This window comes from Anomaloglossus baeobatrachus, unplaced genomic scaffold, assembly GCF_048569485.1.
Source record: "Anomaloglossus baeobatrachus isolate aAnoBae1 unplaced genomic scaffold, aAnoBae1.hap1 Scaffold_5058, whole genome shotgun sequence".
NCBI classification, from domain to species: Eukaryota; Metazoa; Chordata; class Amphibia; order Anura; family Aromobatidae; genus Anomaloglossus; species Anomaloglossus baeobatrachus.
Genome location: NW_027444415.1, coordinates 1 through 19709, shown reverse-complemented (window position 1 = coordinate 19709; position 19709 = coordinate 1). Strand labels below are relative to the sequence as shown.

General features: G+C 46.1%; 1 protein-coding gene across 1 annotated transcript; it reads right to left on the bottom strand.

Moving 5' to 3' along the window:
* Positions 1-891: 891 nt before the first annotated feature.
* Positions 892-18758, bottom strand: LOC142282322 (uncharacterized; the record flags this gene model as incomplete). The annotated part of the gene is made up of 4 exons (XM_075332966.1): positions 18675-18758; positions 13849-13924; positions 10125-10526; positions 892-962 (listed from the first exon to the last, which is right to left on the bottom strand). Coding segments are annotated over exons 1-4 (633 nt in total), but the record flags the coding sequence as incomplete, so codon positions are not given.
* Positions 18759-19709: the final 951 nt, after the last annotated feature.

The following is a 19709-nucleotide window of genomic DNA, read 5'->3' as shown; positions in this document are numbered from 1 at the left end:
CGAGCACCCGAGCATGGTAGTGCCCGCTCATCACTAGTTACGAGTACTGAGCACCTGAGCATGGTAGTGCCCGCTCATCACTAGTTACGAGTACTGAGCACCTGAGCATGGTAGTGCCCGCTCATCACTAGTTACGAGTACTGAGCACCCGAGCATGGTAGTGCCCGCTCATCACTAGTCATATATGACATGTAATAATACATTTATCACCTAATTTTCACTGTGGATTGAACGAGCAGCTGATGGCAACTTTAACTGTTTGACTGGATCTGGACTTGCTGGTCCAATCCGCTGATCACTCGGCTACATCCTTTTAGCCTACGAATGGTGACCTGACTCTAAACAATCTGACAGCAGGCAAGCAGATAATGCCCTTGTAAATCTCGTGCGCTAAGGAATCATTCGACCACAAACCCAGAAAATTAACCAAAATATGCAAACACGACATGCTTATCCTTTTCCCCACTTCATATTTATGCAAGAAACCAGTCCGTGACAGTTTGTATAAATGAGGTCCGGTGTATCTCGAGTGGTAGGGTTCCTCATTGGTATTGCTACTTTGTCTAGAACAAAATTTCTATTCACTAATGGTTTTTTTTCCCAAAATACTCAAGACAGTTGACTTTGTGTAGGAATATATTTCATAGAATATTCTTGGCAACATTTCTATTTACAAGCCAGTGTTAGAGACCTGTGTTCCATTACTGGTACATACCCCAAAGGCATCTCCCATTAGCCCTTTTCTTCATTAAAGTTCCTCTGAACATTGCTTTAAGTCCATCCAAGCTGATTAATTCAGCTCTTAATCAAGAAATACACACTAGACATACAAGGTCTTTTCCAACTCCAAGAGAGTGTAGAGATGAAATGAACTCCCGTTAATTGGCTTACCTTCATCATTAGAGCATTGTTACTGAAACTGCTGCTCGGAGAAGGGGAATCAGCGATCTCATCCAAGCTTTCTATATGCAGGTGGGGAGGAGAGAAACCAGTTAAAATGCAATATAAATACATAAAGCTATGAACGACAATTGAGTACATTCTAATTTCTAATATTTTCGTTTTCATTTTTAGAAAATTCGTCATTTTTATTAAAAGTAAACAATGGAATGTGTCAAACATCCAAGGTTCTCAGAGGTAGTGCCAACAAAGCCTTCCATTCTTTCGAGAAAAAAAAAAATTGTCAACACATCAGTCTGGAAATAATTAAACTAATTCTGGCAGAAAATATTAACCTGCATTTAAAAAGAATCTAGAAATCATCCATTGGGGTCAGTTGGAAGCACCCTCTACATAATGAATGGGCGGTCCAATTGAGTAAGTGAATGTGGCACCCCAGGGTATGGTTGCAACAAATATATCTGTACCTGGGGCAGGGAAGGATATCCACATCAGGTAATCCCACAAACAACGTCCGAGATTGTGAGGGATCTAATCTGCCCAGCAATAAAGACCGGAGGCCAGGGAGACTACAGATCTCCTGGCCGCAGCAGCACCTGAAGGCAAAGCCGCTTCACAGAGCTTAGGGACCGCAGTGAGTACAGTAGTGCCCCTTAGAGAAGCTCCCACCGCCTGCCATACAGGTGAAGAGAGGAAGAGAGGGTCAAGGTGTAGCTCTAGCAAGACAAACAACACCTTCCACTCCAAACCTGGAGGGGGAGCCCTACAAGCCGAGCTCAGGTAAAGTCCCCTTTAAATCCAGGTCTGGAGGCGGAGTCAGAGAGTGACAGTTGACAGTTGAGCTGGAGCAAGGACTGTGATGACATCAAGATGGAGAAGGTTGTGCTGAGCCCGTAAGAGCAGCTGTGAGACAGACTGAGGGATCCAGGAGTGAGGCAAGAGAGGAGTGACTGGGGAGGTGGAGCCAGACACTGTTGATCCCCGAGGAACAGCGCTGATTACCGGACACCGGCGTCCGAGATTGTGAGGGATCTAATCTGCCCAGCAATAAAGACCGGAGGTCAGGGAGACTACAGATCTCCTGGCCGCAGCAGCACCTGAAGGAAAAGCCGCTTCACAGAGCTTAGGGACCGCAGTGAGTACAGTAGTGCCCCTTAGAGAAGCTCCCGCCGCCTGCCATACAGGTGAAGAGAGGAAGAGAGTCAAGGTGTAGCTCTAGCAAGACAAAACAATCACTGATCTCGGGGAGACCAGCCAGAGGAACACTGCCGGCAGCCAGCAAAGGCACTCAACACAGTGAAATGGTATAGCTCTAGGCATCCTAGGACCAAGGAGAGACACAACGCAGCAGGGAGGCCTCACAACTCACCTGGTGTACAGATCCTACAGGCCCCGTGACATAATCCCATTAACCAACGCCCGGATCCGAGTACCCCACGGCCGTGGGGCGGGTCAGCTTTTGGCATCATTAACAGGATGCACCTTATCCTTTCACCTGATTGATATCTTCATCAATCCTGTACGTTACTCCCGTAGTTCTCCATCATTTCCGTCCCCTTAAAAAGGCGCTCAATCCAAAATGCCCATTAAAAGCTTGGAAGCCAAATGGCAAGCCCAAACTTAAAGATATGAATACCTGTTTTGTCTTAACCCTTTTCCACACCACAATGGAATTGTAGGCTATGGTCTTTACCCACCACAACGTTTACATCTCAGGGATGTTATGGGCTCAGGAACAGTGCCCATGTCATCTACCCCAGGGGACTGCTTGTTGCAATGGGCCAGATAGAACCTAACTCTAAAATCAAAAAAGTTTTTATCCAATTACTAAATTCAAGAGTAAAATTAAAAAATGGAAGGTTGTGTGCCCATGATCAGGGTTTGCAGCGTTTTGGATGCAGCATGTTTCAGCTGCGTCCAAAACATTGCGATGTACAGTACAAGCATGGATGAGATTTCTAGAAATCCCACGCACACTGTGCTTGTTTTTCCCGCAGTGTAAACTGACCTGCGGGGCGGCTTTCCTGGCCACAAACTTGTTAATTCTTTGATGCGGAGACCGGAGGGAGAACACAACGAGAGACCGCAACTGCCGAAGCCCAGATCGTGGGCATGAGCAGCTGCAGTCTCCCGCGGCGGAGGCTCTGAGCCCCGCAGGTCAAGACCCGTCGCGTCCAGGACATAGAGGATCCTGATCGTGTGCACATACCCTAACACATGTAATAAAGATAAAATGTTGCATATACCCCAGGGTTAACCACAACAAAAAAATGGAAAAACAATGGTAAAATTGCTGTTTTGCCCATTAAACTCCTCTCTAAAACAAAAAAGCACGAATGAAAATGTAACTCATCCTGCAAAATAAGCTCTAAAATAAAAAACAAAAATAAGGCTCTGAACGTGGTGGGAAAAATAGTTCTCTGAAAAAAATATAATTACTGGGTCAAAGTAGTAAAATATATAAAACATAAGGACCCTCACTGTCCACAGTTTTCATTTGCCTCTTTTATTCTTATTGCCCATTAGTGCTTTTTTTTTCTTTTTTCTCTTCATCCCATCCTTATCTGGTATACTGATTCTTGTATTCCACTATTCCCCTTGTTTCCTATGGTACATTATCACTTGTATTCTTCCATTTTCTTTTCATCTCAGCCTTTATTGTTATTTCATTTGACACTTGTAATGAGCAGTGCTTGTTCAAGCAGCACAACTAAGGCCCCCTTCACACGCCCGTGTTTCGGGTACATGTGGCATCCATTGTTTTCATGGATACCACAAGTACCCATATTAACCTATGGAGCTGCTCACGTCCTTGTTTTCACACGGACCGTGTGTCCATGAGAACCACATGAAGACATGTCTGTTTTTTCTGACAGCACAGATGACAAGGGTCAATACAAGTCAATGGGTCTGTGGAAACAGCACAAGGATGGCATCCATGTGCCATCTGTATGCTGTATGTGTTTAACATTGAAAGTATAGGAGAAGCTTTGTAAGTTCATTTTCTAGATCCATACCAGAAAAAATGGATGACTCGCGGATGACATGTGGATGACACATGCATTACAGACAAATGACACGCGGATGACATATGGATGACACACGCATGACTCAAGGATGACATGCAGATGACACGTAGATGACTTATGGATGACACAGATGACACACGGATGACATGTGGGTGACACACGGATGACACGCTAATGACTCACGGATGACATGCATAACAGTTGGTTATAAATGACATAGTGACCAAATGTAGAACTGGTGGAGGAAGGGGGAACTAGATGGACCTAGGTCTTTTTTCAACCTAAGTAACGATGTAACTAAGACACGTTGATGACAAGCAGGCCAGATCAAAGTATTGTAGTACGCCTGCGCACCAGGACCTCAATGCCGGCGAGTGTGGATGATGTAGGACGTGTCATGCACCCAGGCTTCAGAAGAAGGAGGACTAAGATGGCCGAAAGAGGAGGCGCCGGTACCAGAGAACGGAGACACCCATTCAACCAGTCTGCACCGCACCGCCCCTTAGGTGAGTATTATAAAATTATTTTTACGTTCTACACAGCAGCCTAGGCTCTTATATACTGTAAAGGGTGCTTTACACGCTGCGACATCTCTAGCAATAGCTAGCAATGTCATGAGTGATAGCACCTGCCCCGTCGGTCGTGCGACATTTGGTTCTCGCTGCCGTAGTGAACATGATCACTACGGCAGCTTCACACGCACATACCTTTTCAGCGACGTCGCTGTGACCGCCGAACAATCCCTTCTTCAAGGGGGAGGTGCGTTCGGCATCATAGTCACTAAGTGGCCGCCCAATAGCAGAGGAGGGGCGGATGTGTGACGCCGCAGGAACAACGAACAACCAGAGGCATGCACCACCAACGATATTATGAAAAGGAGTGACGTGTCAACGATCAACGATTTTTGACGTATTTGCAATCGTTGATCGTCTTTCCTTGGTGTCACACGCTGCGATGTCGCTAACAGCGCCGGATGTGCGTCACTAACGACGTGACCCCGATGATATATCGTTAGCGATGTCGCAGCGTGTAAAGCACCCTTATGTTAGAATCCTGTATATAAGAGCTCACAAGTGGTGGCCGCAGCTTATAGGGCCCAAATCTGGTGACAGGTTCCCTTTAAGCCGCACAAAGTGCCTAGGGGTAGGAGCACCAGTGCTCTGGGCATTTATTAATACTTCTAAAGTCACTACTATGGAAATAACAGCAAACGTCACTGTCTGAGGATATACAATTTAAAGCTATACCCTAGATCAGGGATCAATAGTTACTCTTGTTGTATTTCGGGCTTGATTGTTTTCTGGATAACCATTAGGGATGATCGAATACTTCGATTATTTGGCTTCGTGGATATTTTCCAAATACATCGCCGCTATTCGAGCGCAAAGTAAGTCTATGGGAAGCCCGAATAGTTGATATTTGGGTTTCCCATAGACTTACATTTCGCATTGAATATTCGCGAATAGTCGAATAGCGGCGAGGTATTCGGAAAATATTCGCGAAGCCGAATAATCAAAGTATTCGATCATCCCGAATAACCATCGCATTTCAATTACTATTGATATATTATACAATGAAGATGTTGTTGCCTGTCTTCTGATGGCAGCGTCCGACCCTTCCGTGTACTTCAATGATGTGTCTTACAAGGATATTTCGAGAGTAAATAAATGCATGGCAGGGCGGGAAAGGACAACCACTGTTTCTAATGTCTTCTAAGGAGGTAGAGAAATGTTTTTAGCTATGTCATAAGAGACATTCCTGTATTTCCCTATATACGCAGGTCCATTTAGTCTCCATAGGAGGCAAGTTTAACTCCTACCAATTGAGAAACACTACATTCTCACCTGCTGGTATTTTCTACTCTATTCATTTAATGGGTCAAGTTATTGGCTTATTAGTGGCAACCACCTATTGTTATCCGGAGCAATAAAAGTGACTGACGGAAATGAGTTCAGAGATAAGAAATGCATATCAATACCGATGCATCTGTCTAGTCCTATTCAACACAGCCGAAAACAGCTCTTCAGTGCGGCTCTATGGTCGAGCACCGACAAGATAAAACACTTCTGCATCACAGTACCAGGCAATAGCATGCAAATAACATGATTTTCACATCAGGCGGAGATAAAACGCATATTTATGGAGTAAATAACATTATGCAAAACGTTATACAATGATGGCTTCTATCGAAAACTGAAAATGCCTGTTCAGTTATCTGTAAGATACATCTGTTTCTGGAAAAGGTAGCTGACAACCAGTGTGGCCGAAACTTCAACCCCCACTTGGGTTGTCAAGTAGATTTCCAATATCTTGATAGTAAATCTATCCAGTAAAGTAGCATGGTAGATCAATGCTGTGCGATATATAGAGATGAGCGGAAGTTCGGATTCTGCTGGTGTGCCGCCCCTGCAGCGGATCGAACCGCTCGGATCCGGGGGTGGTGATCGTTCGTGGATCGAGGGTCTCCGGATCCGGGGGCTTAGGGGCCACACTCAAATGGAAAGAGAGTATTTACACGGGATTTGGAATAGTTTGTGACGCCACCCGTGGTGTACGGTAATTGGGAGTACCGCCGCTGCCGGTGGGAGTACTCACGGGTAGGGGTAGGGGTAGGCCCTGGGATTCTGGTGGGTGATGCGGGGATGCAGTGCAGGGGTCAGTCGGGTACTCACTCAGCAATGAAGCAGACGCTGACAACAGGGTAAACCAAGTCTCTGAACACCGTTGCCTCTCGAGGGGAGCTCGTCCGGGTCCCGTCCCCTACAGTGCTGCTGGTGGTCTGTAACCTGCCTCCTGGCACTATGTTTTAGATTGTCCATTGTGGCCCAGTAGCTTGAAGCTGTCCTGGCCCCGCTCCCCACTGTCTCAAAGTGGAGGAACCTGCTCTCAGGAGCTTACGCTTGGGATTTCAGTGGGCTGCTTGCTAGGAAAGCCCTATCTTCCTCATTGCGCTAGTGCCCCCGATCTCTGAGCTGGTGGGAACAGTCCATAAAGGCCCCGTCCTCCGCAAGTTAATTGCCGGGTCGCCTGAAGCTTCTCCCCGACCTAGGGTCCGTGTACCCCGTCGTGCCTTCGGTCCCGGACCGGTGATAGGACCAGGCTACTGGCCGTCCTCCTTGACTTGTTCCAGGCACCTAGCCTCAATCCCCTGCGACCGGGGGTTCGTCTCCTCTAGGTCAAGACCACCGTCTGCGACCTAGTTTACTTCTCCCCTGAGAGCTCCAACTCCCAGCTTCCTCAGAGCTCCTCACAGCTCGAGGGCGAGGGCTACCAATCAACTCACTTGACACCTCGCACCTCCCTGCCTGACCCCTAGGTGGGCAGCCCTATTCCTGCTTAAGCAGCCCACTGGTGTGCCTGACAGGTGTGGTGCAAGGTATATCTAGGATTTGTGAATGCTGGTAGAGGCAGCACTGTAGGATAGAGACCCAGAACCATGGGGGGTTGAATACTGCTCGGGAAAGGCAGTTTGTGCAGTGCCCTGTGATGACTTGAATAGTCCAGGTGCATCACATTGGTCCAGCTAAACTTTCTTAAAGTTTGGTTTTGGACCCGGAACTGACCTGAACTTCAATTGAAGTCACTGTCATCACCCACATGCAGCCAGCCATAAACAGATCACTTCTAGGGGAGAGTAGGCAGCGTTTTTTCATTTTTTGGGGGATGTACACACTAAATCCGATCACGCTGTTGTTACTTCCAGTGTGAGCCGTTGAAACACTGCAAGTGGCTCGCACTGGGCTGTGCACCATATGAACCTGAGCACAGTGATGCTCACAAGAGTGGCTTGCATTCATAAAGCACCCGAACTTTGTGTTCTTGGAAAAGTTTGAACACCGGACTTCGGGTTTGCTCATCTCTAGTGATACATAAATCTCAATGCTACGCACTCAGTGTTAGAATCGAGATGCTGTTCGATATGTCATTCAGGGTATGTGCCCACGATCAGGTGTCTTGACCTGCGGGGTCGCACGTCTCCTCCGCAGGTGAACGAAGGAGACCGCAGCTACTTGTACCCACATTCAGGGTTCAGGGCACTGCGGTCTCTCGCTTGTGTTCTCCCTATGGAGGACGCATGTGAATCCGCAGCAAACAATTGACATGCTGTGGTCTGGAAAGACGCACCATAGGTCAGTGTTTGCTGCGGAAAAAACAAGCATAGTGGGTATGGGATTTCTAGAAATCCCGTCCACTATGCTTATGTAGCGCCCCCAAGGCTTCCATCGCCACAGAGGTACTGCACCTCATCCAGGGGTGCGTCCCAGGGTAAGGAAGGGTTTGTCCTCCGGTTCACACTACGCAACTGTGGTTAGGGCCTAGTGCAGCTGTACTTGTATAGTGGCTAGCACCGTTCCCGAAGCCAATCTGGGGGTGGAGCTTAGTGGGTGAGGCGTCTGAGGGGAGTGGGCTGAGCTAAGTTGACAGTTGACAGTGTCAGTGAGTGGTGTGGCGAGGAGGCAACCGGAGAGTTGAGACCCAGGGGTCCTGCTCGACCTGGGTGACTCCGAAGTAGGGATCTTAGAGACATGGGAGTGCAGGAAGCACCTGTTGGCTTGCTCCACTGCACACTGGGTGGAAGGATCTGGCCGCAAAACGGGGACCCGGTCCATAGACTATAAGAAAACTAACATACTCTTTAGTAACACCAGGTGCCTGGGTGGCTACAAGCATCCAGAGCCGAAAATCAGCACACGAATCTGCTGGAAAGGGGCCACAGAGGATAAGGGGGCCAAGCAGGAAGAAAACCCGTTGAACGTCCGCGACCCCTGGCTCAGGGCACTGTGTGTGGAGGCGCGGGACAGGAGGGCGAGAGTCAGCGCAGTAGAGACGACCAGGAAAGGCACATCTGAGGGGGTGCACCTGTATTGACCTCTGAGCTACTCAGGATCGGCGGGAGCCCAACACGGTGGATCCTAGCATACCGCGCGTGATTTCCAGCTTACTGTACACCTGTGGAACTAGTACCATGAGTAAAGACTTTGACTGCAACCCCCAGTGTCGTCTACGTCCTTCCCGCGCCCTCTCATGATCCCCAGGCCTCTACCTGTGGGGAGCAATATCACCTCAGCTGCGCCATCAACATCTGCCCCGATGAAACCACCACAGGTGGCGTCATGAACTTGTACCTTTAACTACAGCTCCCATCATCACAATCATCATCCCTTTGTTGCTGAGAGACACTGCCAAGATCACGGAACCGGGTCACGCCGCCGCGACTTCACCGGACTAGTCCGGCCCGGTAACGAGTACCCCCGGCCCTGGAGCTTGGTGTGTCACTTGTACTGTACAACACAGCATTTTGGATGCAGCTGAAGCATTGCAGCAAAAACTGATCGTGGCTAGGCACCTAAGGCTATGTGCGCACGATGCATCTTTGTGGTGACCACAAAGATGCAGCGTTTTGGCAAAAACATATACAAAAAAACGCATGCATTTTGATGCGTTTTTCACCGCATTTTTGTCCAATGTGTTTCTTTGTTTCTTAAGTCAAATCTATTCACTGGAAGAGCACAAAAACCGCTGGCAAAAAAATGCATAAAGAATTGACATGCTGCAGTGGTCACCACAAAGATGCAGCCAAAAAGAACTGCAACGTGCGGACAGCAAAAATGAAATCTCATAGACTTTGCTGGCGAAAGAAATTCATGCAGTTTTGAGACCAGAAAAGGCGCAGAAACGCAGGGTGTGCACAAAGTCTTCTTCCCTGTGCATAGAATAAAGTTTCACGGCACTCTCAAAAATCTTGTGATAAACTACACATTACAATTCCAATAAGGACGAATCAAGGATTTATGTTATAGGGAACCTGTCATCTCGAGAAACGTTATCTACCTGCAGATATGCGGGAGATATAAAGGTAAAAAGCATTTCAACCCTGTGTAGTCAACTTACTGTAGCAGCGGCTGTAGGGAGAAAGTGACGTTTTATCTTCCCTGCAGCTGCTCACTTCCTGTCATCAGGGCAATGAGGTAGCTGTTACGGTCACTGATCATTACACAGTGAGCACACTGTAATCACTCTCAGTTTAAAGGAAGCAAATGCAAGAAGATATAACTTCTCCCTGTATCCAGTGCTCCAGTAAGCCGGCTACACAGGTATTTACCAACAGATTACCACTATATCTGCTGGTAAATGGCATTCCTCAAGATGAAAGGTTTACTTTAGGATGGTAATATTAAAACCTAATTCATTTACCTTTTTCTTGTGAACCATCATAGGTGTTATAGCCAGAGGATAATTCAGTGGCGAGTGCTGGTTGCTGAACACCCCATTGATGCATATTTTCACGCTGTGGTTCCAATGGTTGGAGATATGTGTACTGAGGAGGCTGGCTGTCAGCACAGACAAGCTCAGCATCTTTATTTTGTAGGTCATGTCCTATATTATGCAGATTGGCTCCTGTGTCATTTACATCAGCTCCTGTATTGGGTACATTGGCTCCTGCGTTGGGTACATTGGCTCCTGCGTTGGGTACATTGGCTCCTGCGTTGGGTACATTGGCTCCTGCGTTGGGTACATTGGCTCCTGCGTTGGGTACATCGGTCCTTGTGTCATGGTCTTGACTTACTTGTTGAGTTTCATTTCCAGCAGAAACTTCTGATGAGAGACAAGAAGCAAACTATTGGAAGGAAGTGAACTGCATTTATCGATAAGACCAGTGGAAAAAGCTGTCAAGAATGATGTAAAAAGTTTGTTGGATGAGATAGACAAAAATACATATGTATATAGATTTTTTTTCTAACTATTTATTTCTTTAGCTATTTAGTTACAAAGTTCTCGATCTTAATAGTAACTTACAGTTTGCATGTGTTTGTAAATTAATGTTTATTTCTACCTGTTAATAGCTGAAGGGTTTCTACAGTAGGATCACAATGATGAGCGAGCACTACCATGCTCAGGTGCTCAGTACTCATAACTAATGATGAGCAGGCACTAGCATTTTCAGAACTCGTAACTAGTGATGAGCGCGCACTACCATGTTCAGTACTTGTAACTAGTGATGAGCGGGCACTACCATACTTGGGTGCTCGGTACTCATAACTAGTGATGAGCGGGTGTATCACCCCGGTGTTAGTAGGGTTGCTCGGATCCGGGATCGTTGTGGCTTGAGGGATGCGGACCCGGCTTGGCAGACACTTTGATCCGTAAAAGGGGATATTTACAGGGGAGACGTTCGTGACGCCACCTGTGGGTTGCAGTAATGGGAGTACTGCCACTGCTGTAAAGAGTACCGGGGCAAATGGAGTTCAGCAGCCTGATGTTAGTCCCTCCACAGGTAGGGAGGCCCCGGGCTCAGGTGTATTGGTAGTGTTTGGGAGAGCAGGGTGCAGGGGACCAGGGTACTCACTGTGGGTAGTCATGGTGCTGGATGAGGTTTATAAAGGAAACACACACGCTGTAGGTAAACCAAATTCAGTGTGTGCCACCACCACTTTGGGAAGCCCGTCCAAGTACATGGTCCCACCGGTGTCACATAGTAATCCGGAGCCTGCCTCTGTGCACAGTTTCGTGTTCATGTGGGTCCCTATAGCTTGAAGCTGTAAGGTCCCGTTCTTCAGTTTTTAAGTGAAGACTTGCTCCCAAGGGCTGGCACTTGGGACTTTAGTTGGTTGCTTTCTCTGGAAAACCCTGTCCCCCGCGGTGTGCTGATGCCCTCAGTCTCTGACCTCTCTGGGAAGGTCCCTGAAGGTACCCTTCCTCTGCAGGTTAATTGTCAGGACATTGAATCGGCTCCTGACCTAGGGTCCTGTATCCCGTCGTGCTCGGTACCGTTCAGTTCTTTTGGGCTTTCTGGTGCCGACAGTCCTCCAAGACTATGTCCGTCACACCCTTTTCCAATGTCACTGCTATCGGTCCCCAACTCCGCTGGTCCCGGACCACTGTCTGCGACCCAACCTCGGTCCTTTTAGCTCCCCGGGAACTAACACTCCAGTTCCTCTCACTTTGAAGGCTCTCACTAGACTCACTTCGTCCCTCCTACCAGCCTGCCTGACTCCTAGGTGACTGGCCCTGTTCTAGCTAGACCAACCCACTGGTGTGTCTGATAGGTCATGATGTAAGGTGTTAGTTGGGATTTGTGGTGCTGATGGAGGTGACACTGGTTTCTGGGAACTTGAAACCATGGGGGGTAGGTCCTGCACCCTGGGAGAAGGATGCAGTTCCCTGTAGCACCCTGATGTATTCAGGGGCACTACATGGGCACTACCATGCTCGGGTGCTCAGTACTCGTAATGAGCATTTCCCAGAAGATTTCCCAGAAAAATGCTTGAGTTGCCCATTGACTTACAGTATGCCCTGTACTTGGGTCGCGCCCATGTGAGCACCCAACTGCTCATTACAAGTAATGCACTGGAGCATGGTAGTGCTCGCTTATCACTAATCACAACCAGTACTCAATACACCCTCCTACTAAAGGTGGCTTTACACACTGCAACATCGCAAACGACATCGCTGTAACGTCACCGGTTTTGTGACGTAATAGCGACCTCCTCAGCGACATTGCAGTGTGTCAAACACATCAGCGACCTGGCCCCTGCTGTGAAGTTGCTGATCGCTACAAATCGTTCAGGACCATTCTTTGGTCCTTTGTTTCCCGCTGTGCAGCATGATCGCTAGAAAGTCTCAGTGTGTAAAGGGGACTTTACAGTGACTTCGTTAGCGACTTCCCTTTCAAAAAGCTGCTTTACAACGTCTCCAATGACTAGCTAGGTCGTTCTGCAGGTCCGTATCGCTGTTGCGTCGTTGGCCAGGTCTGCCTGTTTGACAGCTCACCAGCGACTCACCAGAGACTTTGTAGCGATCCCGGCCAAGTTGGGATCGCTGGTGGGATCGCTAGAAAGTCTCAGTGTGTAAAGGGGCCTTTAGAAGAGATTGCCCACTTTTAGATTAACACTCCAAAGATTTTACCAGGCAACTACAAGTTTATAACATATATTTCCCACTGAATAGCTGCAAAGAATGCATGAGAATGGAGAAGTAGCGAGTAGGTTTGATAAGTGCAGTCTTGGAGGAGAGTATGGAATTATTTTTTCTTGCCTCACCTTAAGGCCCAGTCACACACAACGACTTACCAGCGATCCCGAAAACGATGCGACCTGATAGGGATCGCAGGTCAGTCGCTGGGAGGTCGCAGGTGAGATGTCACACAGTCAGATCTTACCAGCGATGCAGGAACAATACAGGTCGCAACTGCGACCTGTATAACGATCTCAGCAGTCACTGTGACCCTGTCACACAGTGTCAAACACAGCGATGTGTCCTGCCCAGCGAGATCACAGCTGAGTCACGGTTTCTATGACGCAGTAGCGATCCCGTTAGCGATCTCGTTATGTGTGACATCTACCAGCGATCAGGCCCCTGCTGTGAGATCTCTAGTCGTTGCAGAATGGTCCAGGCCATTTTCTTCAAAGGTGATGTCCTGCTGGGCAGGACCCATCGCTGTGTTTGACACTGTGTGATAGAGTCCCAGTGACTGCTGAGATTGTTATACAGGTCGCTCATTGTTCCTGCATTGCTGGTAAGATCTGACTGTGTGACATCTCACCTGCGACCTCCCAGCGACTTACCTGCGATCCCTATCAGGTCGCATCGTTTTCGGGATCGCTGGTAAGTCATTGTGCGTGACTGGGCCTTTAGACACTTTGACAAAAAACAGCTAAAAGGCTTCCTAACATGAGATTGCTCCTGAACATTGGCCAGTTCAAAAACGACCACCGATCAGCCGATCAACAAACAAGGCGCTTGCTCTTTGACTGATTGGATCATTCATTCTGGCTCAATTTCCTCGTTGTAGCAAGCAGATCGCCTATCATCGACAGTATGTAAAGTGTTTGGCGACTGAATAGTCAAATCCTCAAACTTCTTTCCATCATAGAGTCGGCAATAGTTAAAAAAGCACTGATCAATGGCGTAAACCCACCTTTCGTGATAGGAGCTGTATGGCTTCTTTGGTCTTTAGAGATGACGGAGTTATTTCTACCTGATGTGCAGTTTTTCTAAAAAAAAAAACTAAATTAAAAATGTAACTCATATCTGCAACTGAAAATATTAGAGTTCAATTTATATCAAATTACTACATAAAAAAAACATTAAAAAACACCAGAATCTTTTTTTTATGTCTTGATACATAAAACTGCAGATTTTAAAAGGGGTGTACTTAATTTTCTATGATAACTGTATACATATACAGTAGATAAATACATAAATAAATAATAAATAAATAGATACAGATAGAGACAGACAAACATATAGATAGATAGATAGATAGATAGATAGAGGGATAGATAGATAGATAGAGGGATAGATAGACAGATAGAGGGATAGATAGACAGATAGAGGGATAGATAGACAGATAGATAGATAGAGGGATAGATAGATAGAGGGATAGATAGATAGATAGATAGATAGATAGATAGATAGAAAGATAGATAGATGGATAGATAGAGGGATAGATAGATAGATAGATAGAGGGATAGATAGATAGATAGATAGAGGGATAGATAGATAGATAGAGGGATAGATAGATAGATAGATAGATAGAGGGATAGATAGATAGAGGGATAGATAGATAGACAGATAGATAGAGGGATAGATAGATAGAGGGATAGATAGATAGATAGATAGATAGATAGAGGGATAGATAGATAGATAGAGGGATAGATAGATAGATAGAGGGATAGATAGATAGATAGAGGGATAGATAGATAGATAGAGGGATAGATAGATAGAGGGATAGATAGATAGATAGAGGGATAGATAGATAGATAGATAGAGGGATAGATAGATAGATAGAGGGATAGATAGATAGATAGAGGGATAGATAGATAGATAGATAGATAGAGAGGGATAGATAGGTAGATAGAGGGATAGATAGATAGATAGATAGATAGAGGGATAGATAGATAGATAGATAGATAGAGGGATAGATAGATAGATAGATAGATAGAGGGATAGATAGATAGATAGAGGGATAGATAGATAGATAGATAGATAGATAGATAGATAGATAGAGGGATAGATAGATAGAAAGATAGATAGGTAGATAGAGGGATAGATAGATAGATAGATAGAAAGATAGATAGAGAGAGAGATATAGATAGATAGAGGGATAGATAGATAGATAGATAGAGGGATAGATAGATAGAGGGATAGATAGATAGATAGATAGAGGGATAGATAGATAGATAGTGGGATAGATAGATAGATAGATAGATAGAGGGATAGATAGATAGATAGATAGATAGATAGATAGATAGATAGATAGATAATAGATAGAAAAAGAGGGCAGAACTACAAACAAGATGATGTTTTAAACTTATGATATGGTGACATTTTTGCTCTTTATACTAAGTATTTCTTATATAGAGGCTACAAAAAGACTCTGTATATAGAGATGAAACACCGCCACATCATATGGGCCGATAAAAGAAGTCCATAAACTACATCTTGTCTGGAGTACCACATTATTTTTGCATTTACCATAGTATTTCATCACTAACTTCCTATAGAGACTATTAGTGACTAGTCTTGAGGCTTGCACCCAACAACTTAAAGGGAACTTGTCAACAGATTTGGTGACTATAAGCTGCAGCCACCACCAGTGAGCTCTTATATACAGAATTCTAACATGCTGTATATAAGAGCCCAGGCCGCTGTGTAGAACATAAAAATCACTTTATAATACTCACCTAAACGGTAGGTTTCGTGCAGACTGGTTAGATGGGTGTCTCTGTGCTCTGGGTGCGGTGCCTCATCTTTCGGCAATGTTTGTCGTCCTTCTTCAGAAGCCTGGGTGCATGACGCGTCCTACGTCATCCACACTACCCGGCATTGAGGTCCTGCGCAGGTGCACTACAATACTTTGATCTGCCCCGTTCAGGGCAGATCAAAGTGCGCCTGCGCAGGACCTCAATGATGACTAGTGTGGATGCAATGCAATGTCAGCAGTGGTGACGCACATACCTGTGTCCGCTGTCACCGCTGATCTGAAATCCTGGCACTTCTGGTTATGCGCACTATGAAGCCAGATGTATGCATCCTGGCTTCATAGAGGTCTAATGTGCATGACCATAAGTTCTGGGACTTTGGATCAGCAGTGACAGTGGACGCTGCTGTCTCTGCATTGAATAGCATGTTAGCACGCCCCGTTATCACACTAAGAGGGCGGAATGAGCGCAGGAACTAACGCCCTTGTGACTAGTCCCTGTGCTCATTAGCATATCATAAAGGATCTTTAGAAATACTTTTTTCTATAGATCTCTTTATCTATGCTAATGTATACAGGGACGGTTATGCAGAGATTAGAAATATGGACCCAGAACTGCTCGTGGTTCTGTGTGCATATTGCACTTGACAGGTTCCCCTTAATGAAGACAGAATCACTGTGTCAATGAGCACATGCTGCCAACAACAGCAATGGCCGCACGGTGCGGGATTCAAATAAAGAAAAGGGGGCACAACAAAGAGGAAGATGGAGGAGGACTTTACAGTGAGAACCTGCCCCAAAAGACCTGCCCCTGTTGTACCTGTCAATCAATGTGCAAACTTTGATTAAACATATTTTTGCAACCAAGCAACAGATCTTCCTACCACAGGTATCCCTGGATTCAGCATCTTACCACCTGTATGGCACTACCTTTAGTTCATATTGCAAAATCCTGGTGGCTTGTTCTCTTTAACTATGTTTTGCATATCAGCTGCAAATAATCCAAAATCTTGTTTTTGCTTTCAGAGAAAAGCATTTAAAAAGAGTTCATATGCAGTTTAATTAGACGGGGAGCATTGGTTTTATAGAAACAGAGTGTAAGCTCGGCATAACGCTCGTTTCGCATCTTGAAACACAAACATCTCATTCTATTGTTCCAGATGAGACTGAGAACAAATCCTCTCTAAGACTTTCAATATAGCTGTGTAGCTGTGGCAGGCTCCAGTGAAACCGCTTCACCTAGTGTCCCTGAGCCTGCTGTCAGAGGGCCTTTTATGCTTCTGTAATTGCTTGATTCCGAAAGCAAGGCAAGTCTGTGATACGGCGTGCCAATTACAAGCACATCCTCTCCGTGCACGCGGACCCCTGGCCCTTGCACAATCACAGGTTTTTATAGCTGAGAACAGAACCACAGAGAATATCAGATGGTAGAAAAAATCCTGACAGAAGAAAGAGAAAACCATTTTTCCATTTTACGAAATGTATTTTTTTAATTTTTTTTTTTTTTCTTTTTTTTTAAGAGTCACAAAACTTGGTGAGAAACTGCTTAAAGTGCTGTAAAAAAAAAACCAAACAAACAACAGGATTGCTTATTTTTTTTTCCGTAAACTGTTAAATGGCCTTCAATTCTCGATTCCATTTACTGCATCTGCAAGAAAACTGCATAAACGGCGAGAACACTAATGGCCGCATTGCACTGGAACCTATAGCAATCAGCATCAATCAATTGTAGCAATACATTACGGGTGATCTTTCTGGTTTTTAACAAGCCGTCATTGCATCAAGTCATTTTTACAGCTTTCTAGTGTATTGTGAGAAGCGCGTTCTGTGATTAACATATGACACAAACAACAAGGAGCGATCTTTTATTAGCTCAGACTGTCAGCGCGCCTTAGATTTATAATTGGGATGCTCGTAGTGTTACTACACAGTGCTCCCATCCATATGCCCAGATTGAAGATCTGGCCCAATACCAACACAAGGCTTGCCTCAAGTACTGTATGGTAAACCGGAAGAAAAGCTAGAACGTAAATCTAAAGCAATCACCTTTCTTGCGAATCCGTGTTGGTCCAACTACTGTGACCCCTATTGATCTGAAGAGGCTTTTAAATACTCTGTGAAGATGGAACGATGGCCGTACAGGCTCTGATCATTGTCTTAAGAACTCCTTAAAGTTTTGAAGTTGGCTCTCTAGCAGTTCCATAGAGATGGAAAGTGTCAAGCTACCACAAGGGGGAGCAGGGATTCAGGTAGGAAAAGAACTCCTCAGTGCAGTTAGACAGAAGGCCACTAGAGGTCGCTAACACAAGAGCAGGGATAGTGATCAGTCAGGGTCAATGCCGGGATGTCACGTCTGTACTGAGGGGAAATCAAGCCAAAGTCAAAAAAACAAGCTGAGGTCGGATACCGGGAGAGCAAGTAAGCACCAGGGAGGGAGTGGAGGACACAGAACAGGACCGGAGTCCAGAGTACAGATAGCTGTGGAGGTCAGCTCGGGCTAGAGGGACCGAGGTCAGGAGAGACGGAAGTAAGGACAGATTGGGGAAAAGGAGATCAGGTAAGGCAAGAGGGACAGAGGGCAGGACAGACTACCAGGTAGCAGGACAAGAAACAGAGAACTTCTCACAGTAACAGTGCACACAGCAGAGCCGGAAATATTACTGGTGACGTCCCAGAGGTAGCAGCACTAAGATATGGTGGTGCGATCCCCGGAATGAGGCGAGAACAAACAGGCCCCTCCCCAGAAACCTAAACCCTGGAGGCAGGATACATGCACTGGCCCAGGAACGGCAGAGCCATGCAACCACTGCTCCATTGCAACAGGGCATTTCAGAGCTCCAGTCTTTGGATCAGTGAAGGCCCCAGTGGTCAAACGCCTATTGATCCAAAAACTTTCACCAGTCCTATGATTAGGTAATAGCTTTAAGTGTTGGTAATAAGTCTTTAATACATTTTCAAGGTGTTTTCCACTACTATTGTGACCCCTTTCATTTGTCCTAACTATTCCTAACCAACATTTTCATAAAAATTCTGCTACTTACTCGGTCCTGTAAAGCTGATCCATAAGCGGTGCAGATATTCCTATGTTCATGGTTTAACTTTGATCCTTCTGGTATGGAGACCATATCCGGACAAACTTAGCAGGTCATGTCACTGGTGGGGGTGGGGTGGTCTCCCTGTGAGAGACAGTAGTCTGAGCATGCATGCCCACGTCACACTTCACTCTCAGCCTGCTTTACGGTGCGGTGCTTTCATCTGACAAGAGCTGCGATGTGCAGATCGTTAGATGTGATATACTATCTAATGATCGGATAATCACAGCATTTGTCAGATGAAAGCACCATCGCTTCTCGGCCCTTTGGCTAAAGCTGGGGTCACACATAACGACGACGACAACGACGTCGCTGCAATGTCACCATATTCTGTGACGTAGCAGCGACCATAGATGATCGTTAGTAAGCTGTCAAACATGTTATAAAAAGCAGCGACGGAGTAGCGATCATAGCGACGTCGACGGTCGTTGTGTGGTTTCAGACGTAGCGTAGCGTCCCTGCTGCGGTGTCAAACAAAAGGATTATCAGCTTATCAGCATGGCGCAGCGGGATAGCAGCGTTCAAAAAATGACCTGGAGCATTCAGGAGCGAGCAGCGATTTCGCAGCAGGGGTCTGATCGTTGTTATGTGTCACACATAGCGACGTCGCTGTTGAGGTCGCTGCAACGTCACAGAATATGGTGACGTTGCAGCGACGTCGTTGTCGTCGTCGTTATGTGTGACACCAGCTTAAGATCAAGTGAAATATTTTTCAAAAAGGCGGCTTTGGCCTGGGCCGCCCTAGTAGATTGATTCATTATGCACACTGGGTTTGGTGCGCTTGTTAGTATGTTGAGTTGCTCATATAACCGTCCGGTGGAAACCGTGGCCCCCCCAGGATCGACGCCATTAGGCTGAGTAAGTTTGAAAGCCCAAGCTGCAAAGTGCCCCTGTAGTAGTGACTCTTTGGTGCCTTAATTCACTGGGTGTGGGAACCCCATATAAATTATTGCATATTGCACTAAGCACTTTAATATTTCATTC